The sequence below is a fragment of the Equus quagga genome, chromosome 10 (assembly GCF_021613505.1).
Source record: "Equus quagga isolate Etosha38 chromosome 10, UCLA_HA_Equagga_1.0, whole genome shotgun sequence".
Taxonomy (NCBI): domain Eukaryota; kingdom Metazoa; phylum Chordata; class Mammalia; order Perissodactyla; family Equidae; genus Equus; species Equus quagga.
In genome coordinates this window covers 121,810,649-121,822,549 of record NC_060276.1, presented here as the reverse complement: position 1 = coordinate 121,822,549, position 11,901 = coordinate 121,810,649, and the positions used below count along the sequence as shown (strand labels likewise).

General features: G+C 50.4%; 1 protein-coding gene across 5 annotated transcripts in view; it reads left to right on the top strand.

Annotated features, from left to right (window-relative positions):
• Positions 1–11,901, top strand: part of XG (Xg glycoprotein (Xg blood group)) — a 41,467-nt gene that overhangs the window by 3,903 nt on the left and 25,663 nt on the right. For 3 of the 5 annotated variants that reach the window (XR_006890295.1, XM_046673143.1, XM_046673142.1), the window contains exons 2-4: positions 5,664–5,705; positions 6,813–6,836; positions 11,170–11,232. Coding sequence is in view for 4 of the 5 variants with exons in the window: in XM_046673143.1 (XP_046529099.1) it covers positions 5,664–5,705; positions 6,813–6,836; positions 11,170–11,232 (129 nt within the window). In the remaining variant the exon portion in view is untranslated. The remainder of the gene's footprint in view (positions 1–5,663; positions 5,706–6,812; positions 6,837–11,169; positions 11,233–11,901) is intronic. The other 2 variants (XM_046673144.1, XM_046673145.1) reach the window with 1 other exon arrangement.

Here is an 11,901-nt window from a genome sequence, read left to right as displayed (position 1 = left end):
TATCATCTATATATGATCTACTATCATCTCTCATCTATATATGTATCTATCTTATCTCTCTGTATCTATCATCTATCTGTCTGTCTATCAATCACCTATCTTTCTATCACGTCTTATCTACGTATGTATGTACGTATCTATCATCTCTGTCTCTCTCGTCTATATATGTATTTACGTGTGTGTCTCTCTATCCATATCCAGCTAGCTAGCCATCTGTGCTGTGGAAGCCGCCCCGTCTTAGTACTTAGTACACCCCGTGTAGCACTTTGTCACGTCAGCCCCAGGAAACCAACACGACGTTCGTGTCCTGCAGAGTGAGGCCCACGGACCAGCAGCCTCAGTCTCCCCTGGGAGCTGCTGAGAAACGCCGCCTCTCAGCCCCGCCCACGTGGGTGTGCGCCCCCCACGTCCCCGGGGACCTGTGAGCCTGTGTCCCTTTGGGAAAGCTGATTTAGGCCACGCCGCCCAACGCTGCCTCCCCACACAGTCTGCAGCATTTTCCTCCCGTCTCCGTTTCGCCACGGACGTCTTGGCTTTTCTGGGCAACGATCGTGGCTTCCTCCTTTGTGACCAAACGCGTCTCCTCCTGGACGCTCTGCGTGGGTGCAGACGCCTTTGATCTGCGTTGCACTAAAAGGCTCTTGTGATGCCCAGAACGCGGACAATAGGTCGACCTTCTGGGCGGAGGCTCGGCTGCTCTCCGGGGCTGAGGGCAAGGAGGATTGGGGCGCCCAAGGAGCAGCCCGTGCTTCCTTCCTTCTTACCCTCCCTTTAAACCTAAAGTACTAACCCAGGCCAATTTTACCAATTTTCTCCACTCCGTGACTCACGCCGTCTCCAGAAACAGCTGCCGTCACATGCTTTCTGTGACTACATCTTAAAAACAACTGAGCCCCAAGCGGGACTCCTAAGGTTTGCCGGGAGGAGGAAAGTCAAGATGGGTTTTCTGGGAGGCCTTGATCCAAATGCGTGACGTCACAAGCCGCCGGCCTCCCGCTGTGGGATTCCTCAAGGACAAAAGGGGTCGTAGAGATTTAAGCCTCGCAAGATGGCTTCATGGGCGGCAGCTGAGCCCAGAAGGACCGGTTTAAATTAACCCCGTACTTCGGGGGAAACCATTAAAATCTGATGTCAAGAAACGGGCGAAACTCTTGCCTCAGAGGGCAGCTGCTCCTTAAAGAGAGGACGCAGATGCAAGGACGTTGGTTGGGGTGATAAAACCCCAGAGGCGTCTGTGTTCACGAGCGGGTTGCGAGCCACGGGAAGGGACGCGGTTGACGGTAATTAATTTCGGCGGCGTTTCAGTTCCGCTGGTAACCGGTGTCATCGGTGCCAGGGCACTGGGGAGTGGCGTGCTTTTCTGTTTTCTCCCTCTTTTTGGAGGTCGCCTGGGGCTGGTCGTCTCCTTTAGATGCAAGTAAATAACTCAGTGGTTAGCGGAACCTGGAGCTGCAAGGCTTTCTCTCCTCTGCACCAGCCTCGGGGCCCTGTTATTATTACTCCAACAACAGCTCGGCTCTTTGCTTTGCAAAATCGCCCTTGGTCCTATTAACCGCAGGGTCTGCGTCGGAGTGGGGACATTCAGGGCACGGAAACTCCAACGTGAAGCAGCTTAGCATCTCGCAGAGGGTGGAGTCTGAACAGAGAGGGGGCAGTGGCTCTGGGTTTGGTTCCTAGAGTTGATGCAATTGCTCCGAGCGCCGGTGGGCAGCTTTCTGACGTTTAGCTTTTAGTTTTTGGAGGGTGGGGGGTCTTGGGTGTGACTCGAAGATGTCCCACCCACCAGCACGAGCCGCCTCCCCAGGATGTCGGCTGGAAGCCCAGCGTGGTGACCCCAGAACAGAGGAGGCCGCTGTCTCCTCGGGCGTTTACCATCCCGGAACATGTGGGTTTGATTAAAAGTCGCTGAGCTAGCTGAGAGCAGAAAAGCGGATCAGAAACATGTTCCAGAGGCCCCGGAGGGGGGGCAAACGGTGGAGTTCACGAAAAAAAAACGGAAGATTGGCAACAGGTGTTAGCTCAGGGCCGATCTTTAAAAAAGAAAAAGAAAAGAAAAGAAACAAATCTTCCATGGCAAGCCCGTCTTACATTCGGAGTGGAAAACTAGGCTGGAAAAGCAATTGCCTCGTGAGCAGCGCCCCCTGCACCGTTTCCCCTGAGTTTGAGCCCAGGGTCTGCATGGTCTATGACCTGACGCACACGGGGAGCCCTCCAGCGGGCAGGGACCCCCTCCAATGTCTTCGGAGAGCAGAGGGTTCCCGGTGAATCCCCACCAGGCCGGCAGGACTGAGTCATCTCCACGCGCGGCCGCCTGATGCTGGCCGGAGTCCGCCCGGCTTATGCAACGAGACCCAGGCGGCACCACGCCCTGCCCCACATGCGTGAGTCATGCTCACACGCGCTCCCTGCCATGCAGCACAGACACGACATGCCCTGTGTTTGCCGCCCCCTCCGTGGCATCGGAAGCATCTCTGAGCGGAAAGAGGCTGCGGGAAGGCACTCGGACACGGATGGGGGAGCCTTTGGTTGTTTGCTAAGCCGGGAGGGGGGCCCCCCCGGGCGGCCTGCTGTAAACTGAGGCTGGCTGTCAGGAATGCCACACTCTGCTGGATGCATTGACCTCCCCGGCGGGGGCCCAGCGACCTCTCTGAGAACACACGGGTGCCGCCTGACTGTCTCGTGCAACAATATTGAGGAATACTGCAACAATCTTGTGCAACTGTATGGAGGCTGGCAGGTGGGGATCAAGAACACAGAGGCCTTTGACTGTCTCTGATGAGGGGAGTGGCCGGGCAAGCTGGTTGGAGGAGATTTTGGGGGATGCCTGGAACAGCTGGGACGGACAAGGCACCGCGCGGCATGGAAGTTATTTGTGTAAACGACCAAGGGCGATTGGAATGCAAACTCCGGGGCGGCCTGTGTAGCTGAGAGGCTTCGGGGTCCTGCATGAACCATCCGTCCATTTGAACTGGATGGAGGGTCAGGCACGCTCCCGCTGGCCGCCCCGGAAGGGAGGTGTCGGGATCCAAGAGGCTGATGTTGCCTCCTGACCCCAGGGCCAGGACGATGAGGACCGAGGAAGCCAGAGGGAGAAAAGAGAGGGCAGGTCGTTCCCCGTAAATAGGAAGTGGGGCCCCCGGGGATGAAGAGGGGCGTCCTGAGGGATGTGGGACCTCACAGACTGTGGAATTGGGCCTGTGATCGCACCAGCCCCCAGCCTCCAGTCCCTGGGGCCACCGATCACTGCACTCTGGCCTCAGTTTACCCTACACTCCAATGCCTGCGGCTCGTCCTGATTCAGGAGGCCCCCTTCTTGGGGATGCACCCTGTGCAGGGGTCTGACGTCCCCAGAGCGGCCCATATGGCGTCCTAGCTGGCATCGCGCAGGGGCTTGGCTGACCCCACGCTGGACCCGGCAAACCTTCCTCCAGGGCAAGCACGACCCCAGTGCATGCCTGGAGGAGAAGCAGCATCCAGGGCTCCCCTTGTTCCCTCCTTCTGGGCACGGCCGCCGGGACCGAGGCTGCCGGAGGGGCTGGGTTAGGACCTGGAGAGGAGAATGGAGAGCACGTGCTCCTGGGGTTGGGGAGGGTCTTCTTTTGGGGTGATGGAATGTTCTGGAATCAGATAGAGGCGACGGCGGCACGACCTTGTGAAAAGGCACTCAATACCCCTGAGTGGTGCGCTTTAAATGGGAAAATTGTACGTTCTGCAAAGTCTCTCTCCATAAAGCTGTTTAAAAAACTGTGATCGCCAAAAAGTGACGTTGGAATTGGTCGGGATCTCAGAGAACTTCCAACTTGGCTTCTCCAAGGATAGAGGCGGAGAGGGGGCCAGTGGGTGTAGGGAGAAGGGTTTTAATGGGCAAGAGAGGAAGTTGGGGCAGCCCGCCCACCCTTGGCTTGTTAAAAAGAATTTTTGTTTTTTTGAGATAAAATGCACATGCATAAAAGTCAGTGTGTTGACCATTTTAAAGGGTACTGTGCAGAGATTTTTAGGGCATTCACAGTGCTGTGCAACCATCACCGCTATGTAGTTCTAGAACATTCTATCCCCTAAAAGTGACCCCGTGCCCGATAGCAGTCTCTTACGACACCCTCATCTCATTTTTTTTTTTTTCTTGAGGAAGATTAGGCCTGAGCTAACATCTGCCACTAATCCTCCTCTTTTTGCTGAGGAAGACAGGCCCTGAGGTAACATCCGTGCCCATCCTCCTCTACTTTGTATGTGGGACGCCTACCACAGCATGACTTACCAAGCAGTGCCATGTCCGCGCCCGGGATTTGAACCAGCGAACCCGGGGCTGCCCAAGCGGGACACGCGCACTTAACCACTGAGCCACCGGGCTGGCCCCTCACCTCCTGTTTTACCCACTGAAGCTTCTCTGAGTTGAGCCAAAATACGGTCTTGGCTTCTCTCCAGTTTGCAGATTTCCTTTTATGATTTTTAGCAAGTTGGAAACCCAGACGTCACGAGAACGTCTGAGCCCGTTGGGCAGAGGGAGGAGGGGACAGTTTGAAAAGTTTTTGGAAGGTTTTGAGGGAAGTCGTGGAGAGGGAGGGGCAGCGTATGCCCGGGCCTCAATTCAAGACCCCTTCTGTCTTAATGACAAAGGAAAATATCCCAGGATTCTGGCCACAGGGGCCCCCCTGTATCAAATTTCCCGGGAGCACCCCTGAGGCTCAAAACGGGGGTCAGAAAGTCTCCTGGGTGGGTCCACCAGCTCCTGCCTTCGAAACAGCTCCGAGGTCGCCTCCTCCAGGAAGACCTCCAGGTGTGCTCACACAGAGGTGGAATTGCCTGCTGTCTTTTGATCCCCTCTGCACCGCTGCCTTGAGTGACATTCCTCATCTTTCTCCATTAAAGAACCGGAAAGAGGTGGGATTGCACACTGTTGCAGCCGCTATGGAAAACAGTATGGAGATTCCTCCAAAAATTAAAGATAGAGCTACTGTATGATTCAGCTATTCCACTGCTGGGTATTTATCCAAAGAACTTCAAAATGCAAAGGCATAAAGATACTCACACCCCTGTGTTCATTGCAGCCTTATTCACAACAGCCAAGACTTGGAAGCAACCTGGGTGCCCATCAAGGGACGAAAGGATAAAGAAGATGTAGTATTTATACACAAGGGAATACTACTCAGCCATAAAAAATGGTGGAATCCTGCCATTTGTGACAACATGGATGGACCTTGAGGCTATTATGCTGAGTGAAATAAGTCCGAGGGAGAAAGTCAAATATCATATGATGGGACCCACAAGTAGAAGATAAAAACAATGAGAAACAAACGCATAGAAACAGAGGTTGGAATGGTGGTTACTATACGGGAAGGGGGAGCCAGGAGGGAGAAAGGGGTGATTCGGCTCATGCATGCGGCGATGGATTATAATTAGTCTTTGGGTTGGGAACGTGATGTAATATGCACAGAAAGCAAAATATGTTACAACAGACACCTGAAATTTATATAATGTTATAAACCAAGGTTACTGCAATAAAAAAAAAAAATCTAATGAATTAAAAACAAAATAAAAGAAGTGCGCCGAGGGGGGAATCTCTGGGTCGGTGGGTGGACGAGGCAAAGGGAGGCGACCCCAGAGACAGAACCGGGGCCCTGAGCGTCCTATCCTGGTGTGACTTACGCTGTGTGTATTCCTGGCAGGTCAAGGCGACTTCGACCTGGCGGATGCTCTGGATGACCCCGGTGAGTGCCAATACTTCGAGGGGAGTTTTAATTTTTGCAGCTTCAGCTTTGGGGTTGGGGTTGGGGGCAGGAAAAGCTCACGATGCACGCCAGTGTTGAGACCCCGCTCCCCGGTCAGGCTGCAGGCTCAGGGGCAGAATCACCTACGGTGTTTTACCGATTAAAAAACACCGCCGACGTACGCCCCAGCCGTCCTGCTCCCAGGTAGACGCTCGAGAGAATTGAAAGCAGGGACTCAGTCGTATGCATGTACACGCGCGTTCACAGCAGCTTGATTCACAGCGGTCGAGAGGTAGAAACAGCCCGGAAGTCCACCCACGGATGAATGGATAAACAGAATGTGGTCCATCCGTGCAATGGAATATTACTCAGCCAGGAAAAGGAAGGAATTCCTTTCCTTCCTTGAGACAGGCTGCAATGTGGACGGACCTTGAAGACGTGATGCTCAGTGCAGAGGGAGCTTTCAAACACGAGGTTTCCTGATATCCACGTCCATGAGTGCTGACCTTGTGGTTTTGCAAATGCTTGGGACGCTGTGATGGCCCCGTATGCATGCTCTCCGGCACCAACGGTCACTCAATAAACGTTTATCGAATGAATCAAGGCGTGCATGAAACAAAATGAGACAGCGTCGTCCAGAAGCGAGCGGGCTCTCTCCAGCTTTCTCTTTGCCTCGCCCATCACGGTTCACCAGACCCGACACCATCTTTTTGGGGCATGTGGTACCCGCTGTGCGCCCACCTGCTCCGATGCTCTGGGCTAAGATGGGTCTTCCTGAAGGGCTGTGAAATCTTGCCCCTTCCCCTGCTGCAAGTCTTTGCTCAAATCTACTTGCTAAGGGGCCAAGCTGACCGTCTCATTAAATCGTTCCTCGCCCCTGACTCCTGCACAGCTGCTGGCAGGACCGGTGGGTACAGATTTGAAGAGTGTCGTCTTTGATTTTTTTTTTTTTCTTCCCCTGAATACACAATGGAATGCGTGTTCACACGACTTACTTTTTAGCGCCTTAAAATTTTCAATCTTTATCAGGGTGTTGACGATTCTTTCTTTTGAGCTGTGGATGCATCCTCCATGCTTATTGAGTGTGTTTTCTCTCTCCATCCGCAGAACCCACCAAGAAGCCGAGCTCAGGTGAGTGGCGACGTGGCGGGGCGGGACTGAGGCCACGCCCTGGAGCTGGTGTTTTTGGAGGGGGTCTGTGAGGATATGGGGTCTCGGAGTGCGTGAAAGAGGCGCAAGTGATCTCCCGTTAGCAGATGCTAAATGAACCCTAGTCTGGCGAAATGCAAATCGAAATCACACCCAGACTTTGCTATATTCCTACGAGGACGGCTAGAACCGAAAAATGGGAAATCACGAGTGGTGGCAAGGATGTGGGGGAATCAGAACCCCCGTGCGCTCCCGACGGGGGTGGGAAATGGTGCAGCTGCTGTGGAAAATGGTCTGGCGGCTCCTCAAAAATTTTCACATAGAGTTACCCCATGATCCAGCGATTTCACTCTTAGGTGCATGCCCGAAAGAACTGAAAACAGGGATTCCAACAAGAACATAAACATACATGTTCATAGCAGCACTATTCCTAATAGCTGAGAGGTGCAAACAACCCTAGCGTCCATCGATGGATGAAAGGATCAACAGAATGTGCTCCATCCACGCGATGGAATATTATACAGCCATGAAAAGGGATGACGCACTAACACGGCTACAATGTGGATGGACCTTGAGGACACGATGCTCAGTGAGAGAAGCCAGACAAAAAATGGTCACATAGTGTGTGATTTCATTTCTACGAGATGTCCAGAATAGGCTTTTCCAGCCAGGAAATTTAAAAATAGTTGTCCTGTCCCTATGGCAGCCTGCCTTTGCACGGAGGGAACCTGGTCCCCTCATGAGTCTTACTGAAAGAACTTCCAAGTGGTACTTCAGTAAGAAGGAATCTGAACCCAGAAGGGTAGAGTGGATGCAAAAAGCAGTAGGGACTAAGATGTTGGTAAAACTAAATGATGATCAACTGTTAAAGTCAATGAGTTGTTTTTTTTTTTTTTTTAACAAGAAAATGCAATTAAACTCTTAAGTTAAATACTAGGAAACGGTAACAGGGAGGTCGAGAAGGAGAATCCAGCGCAGGTAACCCAGCATTGCTGGATTTCGATGTTTTAAAACTCAAATACTCTTGTTCAAAATAGAAATTGAATGCTTGATTCCTGCACGAGATGAGGAGGAAAAAAATGAAGAATAAAGTAGACTTGATTAACTAAATAGAGTTCAGGAAAGAATTTAAAAAAAGAAAAGGAGGAAAACATTTTAAAAAGTAGCAATAATGTACATTAATTATCATAGATGTAAATAAATAAAAAATGTAAGTCAAAGATATATACAGTTGCACAGAATTTGGACAAACTTTAATCTTTGTTTCACGCCCCTCCATCATCTTTGTGCAGGCAGAGCCTTTTCATACTATAATTAATTTAGTGATGAATTCAAGAACCAATACTTTGCGGTAACATACGTCTACCTAGAAATTTTCTTCCTGTCCCCTCATCAAAGGTAAACACTATACAGAATTTTTATGGGTGATTTCCCTCACTTTCTTTCATTTTGTTTTATCTTAGATGTGTGTACCTAAACAACACATTCTTTTTTTAGGATTATTTCCTTTTGACGACCTTCACCCATTTTGCCCGCCCCCCCCAGCCGGCCTCTGGGAACCACCAATCTGTTTTCGGCAGCCATGAATTTGTTTGTTTGTTTTTCTAGATTCTACATACAAGTGAGGCCATACGGTATCTGTCTTTCTCCGTCGGGCTTATCTCATTCAGCATAAAGCCCTCAGAATCCATTCACGTTATTGCAAATGGCAGGACTGCCTTCTTTTTTCTGGCTGCGTAGTATTCCCTTGCGTCTATGTACCACATCTTCTTCATCCATTCATCCGTCGAGGGGCACTTAGGTTATTCCCAAGACTTGGCTGGTGTGAATAATGCAGCAGTGAACATAGGGGTGCCGAAGTCTCTTTGAATTATTGGTTTCAAGGTCTTTGGATAAATAAATACCCAGCAGTGGGATAGCTGGGTCATATGGCAGTTCTGTTTTTAGTTTTTTGAGAAATCTCCGTACTGTTTTCCATAGTGGCTGCGCCAGTTTGCATTCCCACCAGCAGTGCATGAGGGTTCCCTTCTCTCCACGTCCTCTCCAACGCTTGTTCTCTCTTGCCTTTTTGATAATCGCCATACTAACAGGTGTAAGGGGATGTCTCATTGTGACTGTATATTCTTAGTTGTTATTCTTTTTGGACTTCCCGCCTCACGCAGTGTAGACGGTTGTAGCACAGCTAATTTAGTTAGGAGGACAGAATGTCGTTGGTCTGGGGATGGACACGTTTTTGAGCATCAGATCAGACCGGAAAGCCCGGACATAGAGCCTTTGGGCAGGTGGACGTCGGATGCATGACCAGGGCTGGGTGGCAGGTCAGTGGAGGAAGGACGGACTCAGGGGCTCGGAGGCAGACAGAGAAATGAACCAGCTCAGAGGGGCTGGATATGGACTTTGGACCGAATTCTAACTTGGTGTCCAGGACGGGTCATAGCTACAAGACAGTGGGGACAGAATGATTCCACGTGCACCGGGCTGGGACATTTGGCTGCTCCTGTGGGTAAAGTAATTAAATCTCAGCGTCCTGCAATCCTTACAAATAAACGGCAGCTGGATGAAAAACCTAAACGTGAAAAGGAACACGTTAGAAGTTTTGCAAAAATAGAGGGATGTGTCTTACGACCTCAGGGTCGTGAGAATTTTCTGAGGTGAGATCCCGAAAGCAACAGACTTTTAAAAATTGGAAAATTAGATGATGCTAAAATTTTAGGAATAGCTAAAAGAGGCTCTACGCCCTTCACATAGCCAGCAAAGGTTTAACGTACGAAATATGTAGATGCTGCTTCTAAGACATCCAAACAGCCATGCCGAGGGGCCGTGTGCAGGCAGCTCAGAAACAGGAAACCACGCTTGTAAGAAAAACACGCTCGAGGTCATGCACATTCAGTGAAAGGCAGATGCAAACCAATCCTAATGGATTCAAGGTCTGGAAACAACGATTTGCGTAAACCTTGCTGGTGGGGTGATAACCCCAAAAAATGAGTTGAAGAGCCTTTTAAATACCAGCATACCCACCTCCCCACCCCCAACCAGTTCAGCTTCCAGGAAACACCCAGCCACACGTCATGCTGTTCCGCACGAGGAGAAAAGCAGGGAACGGAGGGGTGCACCATTGTTTGCAAAAAAAAAAAACCCAAAAAACCCCAAAACAATGAAATAGTCATCAGTTTGGCCATTGTGGAATCAGGCAGTGGAGCTGTTAATCTGAAAGTAGGTCTGTGTGCATCAGAATGAATGCATCTCAAAATATATAATAAACGTAGTTAATAATATCTCAGCGCTGAAGTTGCTAAGAGAGGAGATCTTAAAAGCTCTGATCACAAGAAAAAAAAGTCGTTTTGTAACTATGCGTGGTGATGGGATTTTTATTTTTTTTTAAGGATTGGCACCTGAGCTTGCATCTGTTGCCAATCTTCTTCTTCTTTTTTTTTTTTTTTCTTCTTCTCCCCAAAGCCCCCAGGGCATAGTTGTATGTTCTAGTTGCGGTCCTCTTAGTTGTGGCCTGCGGGATGCCGCTCAGCGTGGCTTGAGGAGCGGTGCCAGGTCCGCCCAGGATCAGAATCGGCGAATCCCGGCCCAGTGCAGCGGAGCGCGCGAACTTAACCACTCGGCCACGGGCCGGGCCCTGGGACGGACGGACGTTAGCCAGACTGATCGTGATGATCCTTTCTCAACATATGCAAATAGCGAGCCGTTGTTTCGTACACCCCCAACTAACAATGTCACGTGTCAATCATCTCTCCAAATATACATATATAAGAAGCCGTTAAAAGAGAGAGAGAAACATGCAGAATAAGACAATATTGACGTCAATTGGAAAATGCACCCAAAAAACTATGCCTCATTTATGGGCGCCTACTTCCACAGTCACGTTTTAAGCTGCTTTGGGAGGGGCACCCACTGACTGTCGAATCGTGTTGCGCTCTTTTTCTCCGGGAAGGAGGTGGGAGGAGGGGCTGAAAGGAAACCAGGTGTCACTATTTTGGTAAATGAATCCAAGATCTTCCAGAACCTCGGATCGCAGTCCCCCGTGTTGCAAGCAGCTAGTCTGCCGTCTTCTTGCACGAAAATTAGCTTCCAGGACAAAAGGACTCTCTGTGTGTGTGTGTGATGCTTTCAGTTTCAGGTTTTGAGGTTTTCCTCCTAGTGGCTAAGCGACTTTTAGCCGGTCAACAATCATCTATAAAACCATGAACAGCCCATGTGAATAATACGTAAAATCTACGATGCGGCTGATGCTCTTGTTTCATAGGCTGCTCGTGCCGGAAGGATATTTTGCTCTTCTAAACACACAATGCTGTTTTCCCCACAGATATCCACCCGAGGCCGAAACCCCCTTATCACCCACAGCCTGGGATGCCCGACAACAGCGGAAGTAAGAATTCTCAGCATTCAGACTCATTGCAAACCTGGTTGGACATGCAACTTGGCTTTTCTTTTCCTTTTTTTTTTTTGTTGAGGAAGATTAGCCCTGAGCTAACATCTGCTGCCAATCCTCCTCTTTTTTGCCGAGGAAGACTGGCCCTGAGCTCACATCCATGCCCGTCTTCGTCTACTTTATATATGGGACGCCTACCACAGCATGGCCATGTCCACACCCGGGATCCGAACCGGTGAACCCCGGGCCGCCGACAAGCGGAATGTGGGAACTTAACCGCTGCACCACCGGGCCGGCCCCAGAAATTTGGCTTTTCTTGACTGGGAGTTTTCACGTGGCCGCTTCTGAAATAAGTCACAGCTGGCCTTGCAAGGAACGGCCAACGGTCCCTGGGAGACTGAACCGATACCAGTAATTGCATTTTCCCGGTGCTCTGACACCTGGAAAGTAGGGCGTCCTCAGAGGACGTTGTGTGTTCACGTGATGGGTTTTTAATTAGGCTGGAGGACAAGTTGTTTGTCCAGCTTGTTGGCAGAGCTCCTGATAGCTTTGACTTTCCTGTTCAAGAAAGCTCCCCTGCCCGGTGCATTTTATGTCATTTACCCCCAGTTTCTCTGTGGTTTCTAAAAGGTGGCAGAAACTGCTCCCGTATATTTCTTTAAAAAC